General features: G+C 38.1%; 1 protein-coding gene across 2 annotated transcripts; it reads right to left on the reverse strand.

Annotated features, from left to right (window-relative positions):
• Positions 1 to 846: 846 nt before the first annotated feature.
• Positions 847 to 20,041, reverse strand: slc7a8a (solute carrier family 7 member 8a). 2 transcript variants are annotated; one of them, XM_084403411.1, is made up of 12 exons: positions 19,523 to 19,661; positions 19,216 to 19,432; positions 12,859 to 13,063; positions 11,221 to 11,372; positions 5,228 to 5,353; positions 3,950 to 4,103; positions 3,500 to 3,623; positions 3,070 to 3,173; positions 2,741 to 2,837; positions 2,364 to 2,513; positions 1,846 to 2,023; positions 1,275 to 1,574 (listed from the first exon to the last, which is right to left on the reverse strand). In XM_084403411.1, exons 2-12 carry the CDS (start codon positions 19,358 to 19,360, stop codon positions 1,417 to 1,419), a joined length of 1,593 nt encoding a protein of 530 aa, XP_084259537.1. In that variant the 5' UTR covers positions 19,361 to 19,432; positions 19,523 to 19,661; the 3' UTR covers positions 1,275 to 1,416. The 2 variants fall into 2 exon arrangements, with proteins under 2 accessions (XP_084259536.1, XP_084259537.1); XM_084403410.1 differs by having other exon boundaries at positions 847 to 1,574; positions 19,216 to 20,041.
• Positions 20,042 to 20,423: the final 382 nt, after the last annotated feature.

Genomic DNA, 20,423 nt, shown 5'->3' on the forward strand with positions numbered 1-20,423 from the left:
ATTCTAGTCCCTTGTATTGCACCTACATTAACATCTACAGTCCATCTACACAATTATGATGTATTGTGCATTACATTACTGATTTAACAAGCTCTTCTGACATAACTGATTTCAAGTTTTTGAATATTCACATAATAAATGACAGAACCAAAACTATAGAACTAGCACATTCTCACAGGCTTTCAGCTACATCACAAACACTAGATATGCGGCACTTTTTTTTTTCATATAACCAACTCACTCTGTCATTTTGAATCTGCATCTGTGTATAAACTTTCGTAATAATTAAACTGTGGGAAAGTGAATTTATGACTGTGGCTGTAAATCCAATGTCATCGTGAGCCGTATTATCTAAAGTCCACACAGAATGAATACGCTGCTGCAACACTTATCTTCACAATGGCCTCTTTAAGTTTCATTAAACACCTTTTATCTTCAAAAATATCAGAAAGCAAAATACTCTTTAACAGCGATAATAACTTTATACAGTTTACATAAAAGTTAAGGTAAATAAAAGAGCTTGAATTGTATCAGGACCAGAGTAACCTGGAAGAAAACTACTCTGAACCACAACAACTGGTTCTTAAATATATGCCTTAAACATATGATGATTAAAAAAAAAAAAAAAAAAAGGTCCCAGAGCTTTCCTTTAGGAAAGAGAAAAGAATAATAATAATTGTATAATAACAAATGAATATGATTAGAATAAGACAATCAAAAATATCAATATATATAAAAAAGAAATGCTTCTGAGTGTTTTGGTTTGATGAAATACACTTGAAATTAGAAAATGTCAAATTAAAATACAGCTTTGGCTTATAAAAAAAAAAAAAAAAACGATTTTCTGCTAGGAGTGTTATGACAGAGACCTGAACTGAAAAAAAGAAAAATAAAGAGGGGGTAAGAATTAGAACATTAGAATGTACTCCGTAATAAATAAATAAATAAAATTAACCCCGCCCTATCAGGGTAAGCCATGATGTAGTTTGGCATTTTTATCATAAACTGTAACTTCCAGAATGGAATTCTAATTCCCTGTGTTTCTCATAGAAAAGAATGTTTGGAAAAGTTCTTTAAAAATGCTGACCCTTTAGGGCTTTATGTAATCTCTCATTTTAGTGTTGTAATTCTTTTGCACTGTCGATGGAGTAGAAAGCGGCTGCTGAGAGACTAGCAACTAGAGAGAATGTAGAACATTTTCTAAGACCACTACAGCAGAACCACATGACCTGTGGAGCAGCTAGTCTTTGTTCATTTCTCTCTCCTGAGCTTAGCCACTTGCACTCCAGTGCAACCCCCTCTTTATGAAAAGGCAAAATATAGTGGTATGTGAAAAAAAATCTGAGTTTGATTTCCAGTGTCTATCTGAATAAGTCTCACGTATGTGAGAGAATGAGTGTGTCTCCATGTGTCTGTTTAGCAGTCAGCTGATTTCGGTGTCTCCTCATCTCCTGCTGACAGTGGAACCGACTGTTCCTTCATTTCGATCTCATCTCCAGGCTCTTCGTTTTTCTTCTCTTCCTCCATTGGGTAGACCACTACACAAAACTTCTGACCCAGGTATGTCATCTTGTCTGAGAACATAAAGAGAATAATTTATTTTAAGGGGTCTTTCTTACTAAAAGCGTAACTGTGAATCCTGTCCAGTCTCTTGCAATCAATATCCCACATTGAGTAATGTGTCGATTTGTACTGTTAAAACTGATATACCGTATGCCATATTATGCCATATGCCATATTAAGTATTAATTTCTTTACGAAACGTTTGATTAGTAGTGTAAATATAATATAATATAATAATGTCATCATTAAGCCCCACATATCTGTGAACTTTATTCCACTTACCAACAAATGTATTGAAACACTGGGGCTTGTTTTCCCAGTACACGCCCAAGAAATAGACAGGGACACCAGTAAGCATGATGGCCAAGCCAATGCCACACACCACAGGCTCCGAGTACAGAGAGAAGATCAGCAGGAAGGCCCAGAACAGCAGGTAGATGACAGGCCACACCAGACTGATCTGTGAGTTGGAGAAGTAAGGTTAGCAGCCAGAAGTAAAAATGTATCTTAAGTTTTCAGCTTCTATGGGAGGTATGTAGGGAGTACCTAGAACCGGACAAGCACATCATGATTCAAAGGTTATAGCAAAATATAAATACTTTTGCTGAACAGAATACTGGATATATAACCGATGGCAAATTACCAGTAAAAAAAGTCAACAACTACCGAGATCATTGATTTTTTTTTTCATACTGTAAGGTAATGTTTTTTAATAATTCAATTCAAAATTAGCATAAAATACTTCTGTTCAACATAACATTTAAACTTAACACTGGGTGTCAGTAATTCTTGGGACTTACTTTAATTGGCCGGTGCATATCTGGTTGTTTAATCCGAAGCACAATCTGCCCGGCAACAGTGACACCATAGAAGAGGTAGTTGATGAAACCCACATAGTTTATGAGTGTGTACATGTCACTGGTGCACAGCATCAGAATTGTTGAGATGCACTGCGGGAAAGCAAGAGAGAGATTTTTGGTATATGTATAAGAACTGTCTGATATCATATCACATTATCATAAAGACCATTCATACTGGGACTACAGAAGAATGCAGGCCATAAAATCAACAAACTGTCCAGCGGAATTAAATGATGTGCAAAACAAATGTGAGAGTGAGTTATAAAGATGCACTTAAAGGGAGAGAGAGGTATATATACTGTATATATGATACTCACAGTGAAGAGCAGAGCTGGAATTGGGGTGCAGCGCTTCACATGAATCATAGCCAGCAGACTAGGGAGATGGCCTTCACGCGCACCCGCGAAGAACAACCTAAATAACATGAGGACAATCCAGGAATACTGTTTTTTACAATGCCATTATATTCAGTAGAGGGGAATATGTGAAGACACAGACAGACAGAACGATAGACAGAACGATACAACGAACGATAGATGGATAGAAAGATAGATACAAAGATAGATAGATAGATAGATAGATAGATAGATGAGTCTTGTGTATAAATGATGGATGGATGGATGGATGGATGAAGGGAGGGACTGACCGAGAGGAGGTGAAGAGGGAGCCGTTGACCCCCCCAAATGTGGACAAGGCCACAGAGATGGGCATGATCCATGACATCACTCCCAACAGCTTCTCACCAAACGTCTGGGAGAGAGCAACAGAGTGGTGAAGGAGAGAAAGAAGAGACAAGCAGAGGAAAAGAGGACGTTGATCGAAAACATGCAATATCATGTCCATAATATCTTTGCTGTTTCATTAAATAAAGTCTTTAGAATTGAATGCAGAAGATTCTGGAGTCTGATATATCTATTTGAATGGTACACAGGCAGGCATCAAGAGCTCAATCCAAGTATCATTTAAAGAACTTTAAATATTGATACTTGGTTAGATATGTCAAAGAATCTCCTGCAGAAAGCAAAACAATCAGTCTGTTTGCAGTCCTGAAATGTCGGACTGCTATGAACACTCACCACAGCTACAGCATTAGAAGCCAGCAGCTCCTGAGGGCTCATGGCAGTGACGTAGGCAATGTTAGCAAAAACATACACAAAAGTCACGAGGGGAATGGAGATGAAGATAGCACGGGGGAGGTTTCTGTATAAAAACAAGAAAGAGGGAAAGAAGTGTTAAGTCAGAAGTAGTACATTGCATTATTTTAGCCAACCAACTACGTATACTACTTTTCAGTCAGTCTGAGGCAGATTCCAGCATTGTGTAAAATTATACAGTGATTCTTTTGGCTCTTTATACTTGTGCAGTTTGACATATCGCAGACCATTCTGACTATTGATCCTTTATGTGGTTGTTTGCTGGATATTATAAATGTATATTTAATTTACGCTAATAACAATTAATACTAATTAAATACTGAGAACACAGTATTGAATTACTGTGAGCTCTTTAGATGAAAATTGGCTTACACATAGGGGTCGACGAGTTCCTCTGTGACATAATTGAGAAAATTCCAGCCACCGTAGGCGAAGGACCCCTGTAGAAATGCCAGAGCAATCAGACCAACATCATAGTCTTGAAACGGCTCGAAAGCATTGGCCGGCTCCAACCAGTAATATTCGCCTGAAAAAAAAAAAAAAAAAAGTGTACAATAGTTATTAACCATCAAAGGGAAAACTGTTATGAAATGCCTCGTTTATTAGCTAGTTGGTTAACCTTTAGCAAACGCTTTCACTCAAAACAGCTTAAAGTAGAGTAATCGCAAACACAGCTCCTTTTGAGCACCTGATGGTCAAGTTCCCTGGTCAAGGACCAAAATGGCATTGTGATCTTAATAACAAACAGTAGTAAGTTTATGAAAATCCAGCTAAACCCAGCTGGATTGAGTTGGTAGAAACCTTGTGAAACTGGTAGACCATCTTGGACAAAAATAATATGATTTTTCCAGCAAGAGGCATTAGATCCAATTGGCTACAATCTTTGGCAGATTCCCACCAGCTAGTAATCCACCAAAGACAGCCTGAACCAGTTAGAGACCAGCTACCATGTTCCAAAATACAACTACCACCGTAAGCTGGTTTTGACTGGATTTCCTGAACCTACAATCTTTTTGCTCCCTAAGCCATAGTATTAATACCACAATTCTAGGGTCAGGTCTTTGGGTCACATGTTCTCTTTGAGAGCATACATGACCCTGAAGACCCCAGATTAAAGAGCAGCCAATGCCAACAAACCCAAATCCAGTCTTTTTTAAATCTTCTGCATGATGGAATCACATCTGTCACTCTCATATTATCAGGTCAGTGTCTGAGCTAACAGGCCGGCAGCAGTGTGATCATTATTTAATCCTCTCTGACGCAGCAACTGTGAAAACTGCATTATCTGTGTTATTCTTTATTAGAGGGTTTGAACCCAGTGACTTCTGCTGAGACAACAAGGCAAAGAGGGGAAGTGCTGTGCTTTCAGTTTTTCTGAAGATTTTACGTAGCTACTAGAGATAAAGCAAAGCGCCCAGGAGGACGGGGAGTCACGCATGCAGACTTCTACAAATGCATAGACAAGAACAAGCACTGCACGTAGCCCCACGCACACACACACACACACACACACACACACACACACACACACACACACACACACACACACACACACACACACACACACTCACACACACAGCTTTATTTAGCACAGACCTCCTTGAATAACCAATAATATATAGCATGCATACATAGACATATGGTACTTACCCTTGCAGATTTGTACAAAACCCATGATGATGATGAGAATGAGGGCCAGAAGTTTCCCTGCAGTGAAGACATCCTGTACCCGTGTTGCCCAGCGCACGCTGGCACAATTCACCCAAGTCAGCAGCACTGAAACACACAGACATTGAGGTTACAAGGCTGGTTACACACAATACACACTATGAGCCGTTAGTGAGATTAATGGCTCCCTGCTGTTTGAACAGTCTAGTATGCCAAAGGATTATAAAATAATGCTTTCAGAAATGAGGAATTAATCAGACACACAAATGACAAGCTCGAAATAGGCCTTCAGGTGAACCTATTCAATACATATTAACATTTGAATGCGATGCAACATCTGAAACAAATAGGCAGGTGAAATTAGGTTAAAAAAGTCAGCACAGACGAATTATAATAGGATATGATATTTTGCCTTTATATTTGTTGATCTGTCAGATGTTTTTATTCAAAGAAACTCAGTATGCATATTCTCTTTTCAAATCTAATGTGGCATTGCCAGCAAAATGCTACAGGAAAATTTCAAGCATTGACAGGCCGTGTGATATTTTGTTTTGACCTCATATGATTTGAAAGATTGCATGGAATATTTGTACTTTTAAGAAATGATTTGACAGACTGGAGAATTATAATAAACAACAAAAAGCTACAAGATTAAAAAAAAAAAACATTGTAACCAGTTAGAGCATGTGAAACATTAATTTTTTTATACATTCATATACATTTTAACTTAGAAAACCAATGTTGAAAAAGTAAATGTGCTAAATAATGCTCATAGTCACATGCACACAGTTGTCTGATGGCATGTGACAGACATATTTGGTCATAAAATCAGAGGGACATGCAAGTAAACTTTGAGTCTTGACTCATGCACTTTTGAGAACTTGCAAGACATGCAAAAATGCTGCCTCGTGATGTGCACTTCGGGGTTCAGCTTTATCCCGTTTCATTCAAATACTATTTGTGTACTTGTAGACAAGCAGCAAATCAAATCACTCACCTCAACAGACGGTTAAACTAAACAGCAATTACATATAAAACTAGTGTGAACTGGGTGTGATTTGAGAATGTCGATGTGCAAGTGGCCGAACTCAGCAAGAGTTCTTGGCACTCATTTAGAATGAAACTACTTAGAGGTGCAGCAGCATAGTCACAACAATAAAATGCAAGTCAAGTGATATTAGGCAGGGCAAGGTATTTTGTTACACAAAATTCATGGTAACAACTGCTTGGGGCGAAATCAACACAAATAGTCTGACAGTGCAAACTGACATCCTGTCAAATAATGTGAAGAGAATGCATTAAAAACCAAACACAACAAGGCTTTGGGTGAGGAAGTGAAATCCTTATGTCTAATCTCTGTGTTAAAAAATTGCATTGCCTCGCTGTACAGAGCAATGACATGTTTCTAACTGAGCCCAGTCGTGTCTAAGGACGCCTTAGAGGGTGGTGTTTGTGAAACTACTTTGGAAAGGAAAAATAAGCAGGTAGTGAAATCTACATAGTACACCATGCTAATACAAGAATGCAGAAAACATTCCTATGACAACAGGAATCTTACCACAATAAGCTGATTACAGTGGCGGTCACGCACACAGAGGTCAGTTACTCATTTAGCATTCCATTTTATCACCTTGATATCTTAAGACTTTATGCAAGTAGAATCATGTGCTAAACTATTTTTTTTCTAACATTCAACAGCCTGTTAAACAATATACTCATGGGATCTGTTCTAAAACGTGGTGGATTCTGTTTTGCGCTTTACTGCTTGCATAGGCAGCATAATTAATTCAAATGGAATAAATAATTGATTCGAAGCTCAGATAGCCGACTCAAAAAGTTAGCATGTTGCTAAGCTAACCTGTGATACTCACATGAGCTTAAGCTTAAGCACATACAATTTTTGGTAAAATAGTACATTTTTAAGAAGATTTAACCTATTCATTAATTTACAAAATTGTATAAATTATAATTATATTAATAATCAACAATTTTCTCACGTATCACTTTTTTTCTTTAAGTTTTCACAATACAGTAAGTCCCAATTTGCATACTTTCTATGCATGCACTATTCTATGCAATTTTATTGTATAAATGGTGTTAGTGTGTTGACACGGAAAAGAAAAAAAAAGAAAAAGTGCGCTTGAAATAACCCGATGATCACCGAAAAAAAAAAAATGTTTGAAATGTTGGTCACTTAATACAATCACCTGTCATAACTTTCCTAATGTAGCAGAAGGGGCTATCAGACTCTGATGCTGGAGGTAGAGCACATAGTGCACAGAGTAAGTGCATAGTGTATAGTACACAACTTGGGACATAACTAATACCTTATGAGATTGTCTTCTCTGAGAAATTGACATGCAATGCTGCCAGTATTTGGCCATGAGAAGGTATCTTAAATGGCAGCAGTTATTCTGACAACCGTTTGGCCACAAATTAGGTTCTGAAACAGAGCCATGGACACTCTTACAAACAAACTTTTCTCAGAATTGCTGTAGTGGTTTTAGAAGAAAAGACATAAAGGATACAAAAGAGTTGAGTACAAGAACAAGGACATCGTTTAAAACTGTGCCATAGTGTCCACTTTTGCCCTTTCACTTACTTCCTGCGGATCTCTAAACAAAACATAAGCAAAGCTAAAGAAGAAAAAAAAAAGCTTTAGAGCTGCTTGAGAACATCTGTTTAGTTAAAAAACAACCCTCAACTTCAGCTAATCAGAACATTTTGGTCTTGATACAGTCAAAATTTAGAGTATTAAAAGCACACATTGAATGCTGGCTCAGCTCTGTAACCCTGCAAAATGTACAAAGAGCTAGTACTGGTTACAGTTAAGTAGCTAATTCTGGGTCAGATTTTTTCCATAAAAAGAAAAAAATTATTAAATATTTATTAATATATCTAATTATTAAACTAAATCACTATTAAGGTTGGATTTAAATTGAAACTTTACAGTTGCAATATCAAAACAAGTTGAGATATCACCTAATATCTTCTCTTCTTGACCTCTCTCTTTTTTCTTAGGGTCTCTGTTGTTTGCCTGTCTACATACAGCTTGCAGTATTTGTAGCTCCAGCGTGAAGTTTGCAGAAAGCCCACGCTCAAGGCTTCTTGACGCCATGAAAAATATCATTCCATCCATCTTCACATATCCCTCTCTCTTTTACTCTCATCCTTTTCTATCTTCCGCACATTTTCCCACAACCTTTTTGTTCCTTCTCCCAGGGTATGACCCCTCGGTCTTCTTCAATCACACATCAGTCCCAAAACACTGTCTCTCTAGATCTGGCCTTCAAGGTTCTTTCACTTGAGCGTGATTTGCCCTTACGGTCAAACATAAAAGGCTGTAATGAAGTATCCATTCTCAGCAACAGTTTGTGCATGCGCAGAGAAAAATGTCTAAAATATACAAGTGTTCAGAAGTGAATCACAAGCAGATGTGGAAATAGTGATTGTGTAAGTTGTTATAGCATCTGTGAGGTAAACAGCATAAAACAGTCTACAATGTATGTAAAATATTCAGTGTTTTTTTTTTTCATCTTATGAGGAGTGTTCAAAAGATTCAGATAACCTTAAAATAGTTTTGTGCCTGTCCATGCCACATCCTCTGTTACATTATGATAATGGTTTAGCATCCACAAGTTAACTACTCTCACTTTACTTTCCTTATTTTTGCTATCTTAACCTTTTCTCTTTTTTTACCATTCTCTCGCAGTCCCTATATATATGCATGTATATATATATACAAATATACATATATACATACATATATATATGTGTGTGTGTGTGTGTATATATATATATATACACACACACTGCCTGGTCAAAAATAGTCACTGTTTGGATTTAAATAGGCAAATCCTTGAGAGTCAATGACTGGATCATTATTGCAGTGATTATTATGTTTCTAGCATGTTATATGTTTGGCAACAGTTCTAACCCTTGATGGAGGGTTGTGTAGCTTTTCATTTCTTACAACCATGTAGGAAGACACATCATGGCACAGAATGACAATGTCAAGATTCATCAGGCTCAAATTGTAAAAGAAGGGTTGGGAGGGAGCATGAAGAATCATTTTAACACATGAATTGGCACCTCTGAATCCAGACCTTAAATTCATTGGAAGTCTTTGGGATGTGCTGGAGGAGACTTTGCAACTCATACTCTTGCATTGTCAATACAAGATCTTGTCATCCTGGAATATGGCCATGATATGTCTGCGACTTTTTTTTGGGGGGTTGGGCATATACAGTGGGTACGGAAAGTATTCAGACCCCCTTAAATTTTTCACTCTTTGTTATATTGCAGCCATTTGCTAAAATCATTTAAGTTCATTTTTTTTTCCTCATGATTGTACACACAGCACCCCATATTGACAGAAAAACACAGAATTGTTGACATTTTTGCACATTTATTAAAAAAGAAAAACTGAAATATCACATGGTCCTAAGTATTCAGACCCTTTGCTGTGACACTCATATATTTAACTCAGGTGCTGTCCATTTCTTCTGATCATCCTTGAGATGGTTCTACACCTTCATTTGAGTCCAGCTGTGTTTGATTATACTGATTGGACTTAATTAGGAAAGCCACACACCTGTCTATATAAGACCTTACAGCTCACAGTGCATGTCAGAGCAAATGAGAATCATGAGGTCAAAGGAACTGCCTGAAGAGCTCAGAGACAGAATTGTGGCAAGGCACAGATCTGGCCAAGGTTACAAAAAAATGTCTGCTGCACTTAAGGTTCGTAAGAGCACAGTGGCCTCCATAATCCTTAAATGGAAGACGTTTGGGACGACCAGAACCCTTCCTAGAGCTGGCCGTCCGGCCAAACTGAGCTATCGGGGGAGAAGAGCCTTGGTGAGAGAGGTAAAGAAGAACCCAAAGATCACTGTGGCTGAGCTCCAGAGATGCAGTCGGGAGATGGGAGAAAGTTGTAGTAAGTCAACCATCACTGCAGCCATCCACCAGTTGGGGCTTTATGGCAGAGTGGCCCGACGGAAGCCTCTCCTCAGTGCAAGACACATGAAAGCACACCTGAAGGACTCCAAGATGATGATAAATAAGATTCTCTGGTCTGATGAGACCAAGATAGAACTTTTTGGCCTTAATTCTAAGCGGTATGTGTGGAGAAAACCAGGCACTGCTCATCACCTGTCCAATACAGTCTCAACAGTGAAGCATGGTGGTGGCAGCATCATGCTGTGGGGGTGTTTTTCAGCTGCAGGGACAGGACGACTGGTTGCAATCGAGGGAAAGATGAATGCGGCCAAGTACAGGGATATCCTGGACGAAAACCTTCTCCAGAGTGCTCTGGACCTCAGACTGGGCCGAAGGTTCACCTTCCAACAAGACAATGACCCTAAGCACACAGCTAAAATAACGAAGGAGTGGCTTCACAACAATTCCGTGACTGTTCTTGAATGGCCCAGTCAGAGCCCTGACTTAAACCCAATTGAGAATCTCTGGAGAGACCTGAAAATGGCTGTCCACCAACGTTTACCATCCAACCTGACAGAAATGGAGAGGATCTGCAAGGAGGAATGGCAGAGGATACCCAAATCCAGGTGTGAAAAACTTGTTGCATCTTTCCCAAAAAGACTCATGGCTGTATTAGATCAAAAGGGTGCTTCTACTAAATACTGAGCAAAGGGTCTGAATACTTAGGACCATGTGATATTTCAGTTTTTCATTTTTAATAAATGTGCAAAAATGTCAACAATTCTGTGTTTTTCTGTCAATATGGGGTGCTGTGTGTACAATAATGAGGAAAAAAAATGAACTTAAATGATTTTAGCAAATGGCTGCAATATAACAAAGAGTGAAAAATTTAAGGGGGTCTGAATACTTTCCGTACCCACTGTATATAGGGAGGACTTGTAACAATATCAATGGTCATCTAAATATGCATGTCAGTAGCAAAAATCCCTAAATGATAAGACAATGATATCGCTGTTTTTCCTTCTGGTACTCACACAAGCAGATGGCAGCGAGCAGACGCAGACCACTCTCTGGGGGGAAGCAGGTTGGGAACAGAGGCTGCAGGACGTAGTTGGAGAAGGTAAGAGCGATAACTGCCTGGTTAGTAGGATAGATCACCAACACAGCAATCCACAACCGCAGAAACCTGTAGCATACAAATGTTCAAAAAAGTTATAATGCTTCCAACAAAAAAGTACTCAATAGATGGTAATACAGTGGTATTTTGATCACTATATTTCATCTCCAAAAACACAAAGTATCATGTCAATACCATAGTTCCTTTTAGCTAGTGATACGCATTGTGTTATTTGCATATAACAGTCTTTATTCTAAGGATGGACTCAATTTGTGTATACAAGATCATTTATTGCCATCATTTGTTTGGAGTGAGATAGAGGCACGAGGGAATGACCAGCTAATGGTTGTTCTCTGGCAGTATTATTCATTAGAGCAGTCACTGTGCTAAGCAAAGGTTGTTAAAATGTAAGCAAAGCCAGTGCTAAAAGATTTGATTGACCGCTGCTGAGTACCTATTGGTGGATTAAGAAATGTTAAATCACAGCTACAACTACTTCACCAGACAGCAGCAATGTGTTAGCATAGGCTAACTTTAACTGAAGACTAAACATTTGATTTTACTGTGTAATGTTATTTTTTTAGTATTATTTTTCTTTATTCATTTTCATAATAATTTCATAATGTATTTTGTGAAGTCAGTGTATGTTGTACATGTGTGCTGAGCGGAGAGCTGGGAGAGTTATATATTTTGCTTTGAGGTATGTGTGCAATGCAACGTTCACTGAGCAGAGATGATCCACTGATACTACTTCAAATGTGTACAATTGGCATGTTCTTTACAAGGAAAGGAATGTTTCAACTGATGCAAATGTACCACAAATGTATACACAGAAGGATAGTTTCTTAATATGGAAAGTGGATTGTACCATGTGTAAGCATGAGGTATACGTTCCATTTTTAAACATAAGCAACATGTTTTTCTACCTTACAAGGAAGTTGTAAGTCCCAGAGTGGTGTATATAAGCTCAATCTATACTGTACCACCCCAGAGAAACATAAAGGCATGATGGGGTGAGAGGAAGGAGAAATAGAGGCATGATGGGGTGAGGGAATAGAGAAATGGGGAACAGAGAAATCTGGAATGAAGACCTCCTCACCTATAGCCTTATTCTGCTATGCCTGTTTCTCTCTGTCTGACACATGTATACAAATAATAAATAGAAATCTCTTGGCAAAAATAACTGGTGTAGCTTCCGTGATTCAACAATAACGGGGGAACGCATGATTTTCAAATCAACACCACAGAATCAAGGGTAATGGTGTTTACTGTCACAGTAGACTGTTGACATGAGATTACAGGTGTTTTGACAGAAAAAAAATATAGGATTCCTGTGGAGCGAGAAATGTTGTTATTCCATTATTTTCTTCTGGTTTGTTGAATCGCTGACTTACAGGGACACCGAGATACATTCATGCTAAAACATCCTACCACACTAAGTTCTGCATTACCAATAACTAAGTCATCTACTTTTAGATATAATATGGACTTTGATTGATAAGCAGTCTATTCTCTGGAAGTATTATTAAAACCAATGTGTGGCTGAAAACCTCACCCTGCCAGTCCTCCGAAGATGTCCTTGACATAAGAATAGTCGCCTCCAGATTTGGGGATTGTGACGCCCAGCTCAGCGTAGCAGAGTGCTCCAATCGCTGTTATAACGCCTGTGACGATCCATACTATGAGAGCCAGGCCCACTGAACTGGCATTTTCCAACACTCCCTTTGGACTGACAAAGATTCCAGAGCCGATGATGTTACCTGCAAAAGAGAAAACAGAGAGGTTGGGTATTAGAATTGTGAATTAATGTAGAAAGCAGGTCAGAAAAAGAGAAGGATTGTGTGTGAAAAAGGAGGTGGAGCTGTCACACCAACACATCATATAAGCCTTCAATCAATGTCTGAATGAATCTACTAAAGTGCTCCAATTTAAAATGAAATTAAGGAAACAGACTTTATCCTGAGTAAAGGATTTAAAGAGATTTTAGATTGGTCAGAAATGCATTAGGGATACACATTTTGAAATTGTAGCCGATATTTCTATAGGCAATAACTATTTTCACGTTATGATCAATATTATAAATCTATACTACTTTGTTAAACAAAGTAATTAATACATACTAAAAACTATCATTATGTGCACACAGACATTCACTCCAACTTGCACTCTTAAAGATTCAAAAGAATATCTTCATCTATCCAAATTGTTTAAAATAGAAATATATCCACCTTGTTTTGCAATGCGGAAGTAAGCTATTTTGTGTGAATGTGCGCGTGAAACTTCGGATTAATTAGCCGCTAAAGGTAAATAACTAAAAGAATAAGAAAGTGCAGTAAATGGTAAAACTATTTGCGCTACAAACCAGTGTGTTTGTGATTACAACAAGCACAAATAAGGTGGATAGATTTCCAATTTTGACTGATAAATATCCAATAATGGCAGATACTATTAAATACAAAAAGAAATGACAAAATATGGTGCTTCCCTACATTTTATTTACAGTATCCCTAAAACACATAGGAAAGCATGATGAGATGACAGTGTGACACTTAACCCAGGAGATAAGGAGATCAGTGAGACAGTGGCAAAGAGAAAAGGGGCGATATGGAAAAAGAAAAAGCAGGACAGTGTATGAATCAAGCGGAAATTAAAATGTCAGTGTGGCAGAGAAAGAAGAAGGGAGAACCAAGAGAGAGAAAGCAGGTGGTGAGAGCAATTCACATTTGCTAAGTTATTATTCAGCGTGACTAATGGAGTACACACAGCAAATATATGGGGGGGTGTGTATTTGCCATTTGTGCACTTAGTGCAGTATTAGTGCACCACCATTGTGTGATATAGGTCTATGTGTGTTTGTGATTCACATATTGGCCCCAAAAAAGTATTTGGACATTCATGTTACACATGTAAAACGTCTGAATTTTGTTGCATTCAATACAAAAATATCAAACCAGATGTGAATTTTTCTCAAATCTAATTTTACTTATCTACGCCATTGTTGCAATTATTTGTAACCATGGTCGATTTAACATGTCCCCATTAATTCACACAATACCAACGAACCCATCCATAACTTGTAAACCACCATTTTTACAACAAAACAACCGTAGATCTCACAGAAGATCTAATTTAGACCTACTAAACTATTCCATTGGAAAGCACACACACAACTTTACTACAAAAGGTGTTTTTCCACCAAAGCCCTGTGAAGATCTCAAAAACCCAGAGGGATGTCAAATCTAACCAAGCTGGATCAAGGCTCCTCCATGGAGGAAGACACTTGTGTGATTTAGGCAAACTGGACAAAGGTTAAAGGCTTTCTGAAGCAGAAAATGCTGAACTAGTAGGCTAAGTGATCTTACTGTACAAGTGGGAGGCAGATTGTGGAGTGACTACCGGTTCTGCACATGTAACTGTGGTTTATTCTTTTATCTTCCCTGATTGTGCTTCATGTCTGGACTTCTGACACAAGCTGATGCATGAGCCGGAGTTTCTGCCCAATTACATCTGTTCCCATCAGTAAGTCAACTAGTCCAGGTTTTTCTGTCGGATTGTTCTGTGAATCACTTTGGATGAGCACTGAGCATTTATTTTATGTCTTTGGCTGTTCTCCCACTTCACTTCTCTCCCTAAATCTCTGCTTTGAAAAAATCCTGTCAAGATATGATTATCACAAACTTCAGCATGTCCCATGACCTCAAAGTACAAGTTACACAACTTTATACAATCAAAGGTATCTTTTACTATTGCCAAAGCATGTAGGGATTGATCTGGTTTCAGCCAGCTTGTGTATTAATTGACTATAAGGAAACCAGCAGGGAATTATGAACATCAACCGGTTTTACGCTGTAAAATACTTATAGATTATTGTGCACAGTTGTACACTGAGAGGTCTTGCTGACTACAGAGGAAAAAATCCAAATGGATTTCCTTTTCATACTGCATCCTCTTGCTTCCCTTTTGTGTGTTCACAGCACAAACATCACAGGCAACACAGCAGCAATCCCTGATTTAACATTCTAGTTTGTCAATCTACACACATTGATCAAATCTGTGCTAATCTTTGTCAAACACATAGATGGAAAGGCTACAGAAAAGTCCCGCCTTTCAATTCAAAGTGCCAGTTAGCGTTTAGATAAGGCATTATCTGTTTTTTTCACTGCATTGCACATTAGCTGTACCAGCCATAAAAAAAAAACATTTGTAGAGTGATTTAAAAAAAAAAAAAAGTAAAATTTTTGATAGGATTGTTGTCAGAATTGGCACATTAAGATGCAACCACATTTACTGTTGTTTGGCAAATTTTTGCTGGCAAAATACAGTGGTTTCAATAGGAACCCACGCAATCTACACAATTTCGCATGGGGCCGAAATATTTCCCCACACAGATTTGCGAATGGTTTCACGTTGGTCACGCGAGTTTGTTCATTCGTTGCAAACAGAAAGCTGCTTGGTTTAAAAGTGACTTCTTTGTGAGCTGTGCTTATTGCTACACTATTGACAATAGACTTTTTTTTTTTTGCCCATTACATTTTGCTAATGTGACCGTACCTTCATTCAGGATTTAGGTCTAACACCATTTAAGTAGATAGATAGCACCTATTGCCAACATCGAATACAGCTGCACAAGGTGGTGCAAAAGTGGCCGCAGTGAACTGACTTACCTCAAAGTCAGTTCACTCTTTGCTATCAGCTTATCATATATGCATGTCAGTCATTGTGCAAAGACATGACTCATTTATTGCACAGTGATGTTAAATTCACTTGTACTTCTATTTATTACTGCTAATATGTTTGCTGAGGTGAATCTCTTTCAACTGTCCTATTGATTTTCTTTCATGCCTCCATTGATCAAACGGTTTCTGTGGGTCTGTAGGCTTGATAACCATATGTTTCCCTTTTACAAATTCACATAAATAAATCAGAGTTTGGGTTAATGAAGCAAGTCATGTACACAAAACAATGTCTCCTTTCATCAAATAAAATGGGTTCAACTGTTATGCAGCCCAGACTTTTTGTATAATCAAAGTGGATAGATTTACAAAAAGTTTCTAAAATTAGGCTAAATGTTTAACATGTTTCTTTTTTTATGACCATTAAAAAAAACCATACTAAAAACACAGGTTTAGCTTTCAGCTAATGAAGGTCTATGGATATTTACCTCTTGCAGTTTTCAGTTCTACATCAATACATACATCATACATTTTCACTTGGATTTTAATTGAGTATTAACCGATCACTAAAGTTTAATACATGACTGTATCAGATCAAAAACCTGTCTGAGAAAGAATAATGGAATGCAATTAAATATTGAGCTGCTAACTGGTTATATCTATTTTGGCTCACATCAAACTTTGAAATACTAGCCAGCTTAATGTATGATGTTCTTCAATCAATCCATGAGCATCTCTTGAACTGAGGCCAGTTTTTGCTTTTTATCTGCATCATCTCACAATCTCCTTCTATTGTAAGTGCACATTAAGATGATCTGTCAGCCTTTACTCTACTAAAACTTGGTTCCTGGCACCCGTTTCCATTCTAACAATCCCTACTGATTACCAGAGACCATAATCCAAAAATTCAACATAAAAAAAATGGAGTTAAGAAAGTCAAAACCACAGAAAGTTCACTTTCAGGTCCATGCTTCATTTCCAGCTCACAAAGGGTTCCAGAAAAGGGGTTTATAAAGATGAGAGTGGCAGAAGTTATAAAGTATTCTGATAAATCTAATGAAGTTCAAAGGCTTGAGGAAAGCTTTGAGCGATCCGAAGCGACAATCACCTGATAATAATGTTCACGTGAGGCAACTGAGAGCATGTGAATGTGTGACCTGACCTGATCAAGCTTGCTGAAGAGGATTATCATATAGTTGCAGTTAAAATGTGGGCTGGGATTATCTTGGGTGTGTTTTACTTTTCCTCAACTCTCATTATTACATTAAATATAATTGTATGGCTTAATGCTGCCTAAAGCAATAAATGAAAACCACCCTATGAAATACTCAAAAAACTGACAAAGGTTAAGTCACGTTTCCTCTCTTCACTTCCTCTTATATTTGCAGCGTCTCTGCTATCTACTCGAAGTCCTTTTGCCCTGATTTCTTTCTTTATAAAACCAGAAGTGAAAATAATAGACAAAAAAGACCAAAACACCAGTTTAACTTGATCAAGGCACCAGCATATTTTATTCTTGCTTAGCTTATGTATTTTAAACTATTGTGAAAAAAACCACGAGCACATGGCTGTTTTGCAGTTTGCTAGACGGATACATTTTTGTTTGCTAGACCAAAAGAATCGACTGATAGTTTCCAAATCTGCTGACAGCCTTGTTAATAGATAATGCACATTTTCTATTTTCCAATAGTTATTATTTAGTAGTAAATATTTAGGTAAAAATAATTGTTTTTTAAATGAAGCGATTGCGTACATCTTGTTTGTTATACTTAATCGTATGAAATATTTAACTATAACACATCATCAATATTGTTTTGTATGACCTATCCAATATTGATTATTTTACAGATCATTATCATCACAACGATAACTAAATAATCTTTAGACAACAACAATTAAAACATAATGTGCATGAATATCTTATAACAACAACAACATTGTTTATAAACCATTACTCGTCTTAAATAGGCCTATAGGCCAAAACGATATTGGTTTATCTCTAAAATCAACATTATATCGTATCGACCATTAAGGTGATGATACACAGGGCAACTTTTTGAGCAATGTTGATGGGCAATCTTGCCGAGCGATTGTTCCTTGGGCACTTTCACATTGAAAATGGGCAATACATTTCTATCTGGATAATTTAGATGAGTCGTGGGCCCTGTGTCTCATCTGGTTGCCCGTTGTCGGCAACATTGCCCAGCAACATTGCAAAAGTTGCCCTGTGTATCATCACCTTTAGAAAAACCCTTTTCGCACCACTAATCAACAGAACAACAGACATAAGCGTATATAACCAGGGGCGTTTCCTCCGAGGAGGCAAGGGAGGCAGTGCCTCCTCAAAAAATTGGATGAGAAAATAATCCATACAACACAAATATTACAAAATGTTACATTAAAAAGTGCATAAATCACTAGTTTTTCTAAAGCAACACTGTCAAACAGCGACACCCACAGTTAAAGTTACAAGCAGGAGTCCGCATCTTTCTTGCCTCCCCAGAGCCTATTGAGTTTTAACAGACCCCCTAAAGCATGCTGTGGGTTTGGTGGGAGGTAATTGATAATGAATTGTGGTGAGAGGAGGCACTGCCTTCACCATGCTATGATTGGATATGATTGGTTTGTGCGATAAATCTTGCTCTTGTTTTCGTGCGCGTTCGCGAATCGGTTTGAATGAACAAAATTATGGCGTTTAATGGGAATTAAAAAGTAATTAAACAACTCAGCCATTTAGATACACTGCTTTATGTCATGTCAAAATCAAACTTGAAATGGACTGAAAACATGAAGACTGTAGGGATATTTTAATGAGCAATCAGCTTGGTGAAATGAAAGGTAAGCTGTCTGTGATCAGTGTTTACCGAGCTTGATAAGTGATGAAAATAGTTGATTATTAAAAAGAGCAGCTGAACATCAGTTCACAAATAAAATATATTGTTTAAATTGTGCCTTTAGTTATTATTTAGGAAAACATGCAAACATAAAAAAAAGACTTTGTCTCATTTCAGAACACCACCACACGCCACTCTAATCATATATTTTCATATATAGTAGGCACTTATATTTTCAACTATTTTTGTTTTTCCAGATTTAAATGACCTATTTTTCCATTTCATAGGACTGAGACTCTCATTCAGCATTATCCAATCAAGCTGTGCACCGTGCACGACTGACCATGCATCCGTTTAAAACACATCCACCCACACGACAATACATAGAAACATATTAACACTCACCGACAATAATGCCACAGGCACTGACGAGACCGATCTCCTTTTTCAACGCCACCGATGACTCTCCCGCTGCTTTGCCGGCGTCTGCTGCTCCATCCTCACCGGTGCTCGGGGCTGCGCTCCCTCTTTGTCTCGGTCCATCCGTCATGTTGGTAATGTTCAGTCCTCGATGTTGAGCGGTGATGCTAGAGCAGCGCTTGACGTGTACCGCTGGTCAGATCTCAGATAGCGAATATAGACATAAACAGCCTGAATACTATCTCGAGCAAAATATGCTATATGATCACTTTATCTATATTTTCTTATCTACCTGAGATTGCTCTAAATCATGTGTCAGGATTTATTGCGTAGTGGCAAAGTAACAAGGAGCAAGATGGGCTGCAGTAAAGGTCAATAAAATACAATCAAAAAGAAGGCACTGTCAGTGTCATTAAAACGGTAAGATTTCCTTTCCGAGCGTCAAAAATGAACACAAAGCACTGATATCGGGCGTGACAAAAAATACAGTAATACTCCACTCGCAACTACTATGTGTCCGTTTGTTGAGTTCGTGATGAAGCTTATCCAGGGTTTAATCTGTCGTTTTAAAAACACCGCGCCAAAGAGACCGAAAACCAATTCACAGTTTTCTCCTTTTATTTCCTGTAACGTTACGTTACCTATAAAATGCCGATTTTGACATGGACTCTTGCTAAACGGCTTTGGGTAGATGAGTGTCGGTGCGCTGGGAAGCCAATTCGCGTCTCCAGCGATGTCCAAAGCACCAGCGGCCCAAGCGCCTCCTCAGCCTGTAGTATTTACTCCATATGTCAAACCGCCTCCATAAGTACCGTCGCGCCTTCTCTCCCCTCCCACCCACGTCGCGTCACAGGCTCAGCTCTTGTTTTTTAAGTCTACTGCACGCCTCCCTCATGAACCCCTGACAAGCTGTTGAATATCACGGTAAGGAATATGAACTTCCTGAACCTACCAATATATTATTTCATTGTTACCCTATCGCTTCATTGTAAACATCATTCTCAGTGCTTAAAAAAAGCCTGCTGAAAATATTACACAATTATTGGCTAGGCTACTGCTTTCTCACATGTAACTATTATAATTTTTTTGTACAAATGCTCTTTTAGTATATGTACACGTTTCAACACGATTTTCAAACGTTTTAGTAATTACAGAAGTTAGAAAGAGCCCGTACTTTCACCACCTGCCACAAA

Source organism: Rutilus rutilus (assembly GCF_951802725.1).
Source record: "Rutilus rutilus genome assembly, chromosome: 3".
Classification (NCBI taxonomy): Eukaryota; Metazoa; Chordata; class Actinopteri; order Cypriniformes; family Leuciscidae; genus Rutilus; species Rutilus rutilus.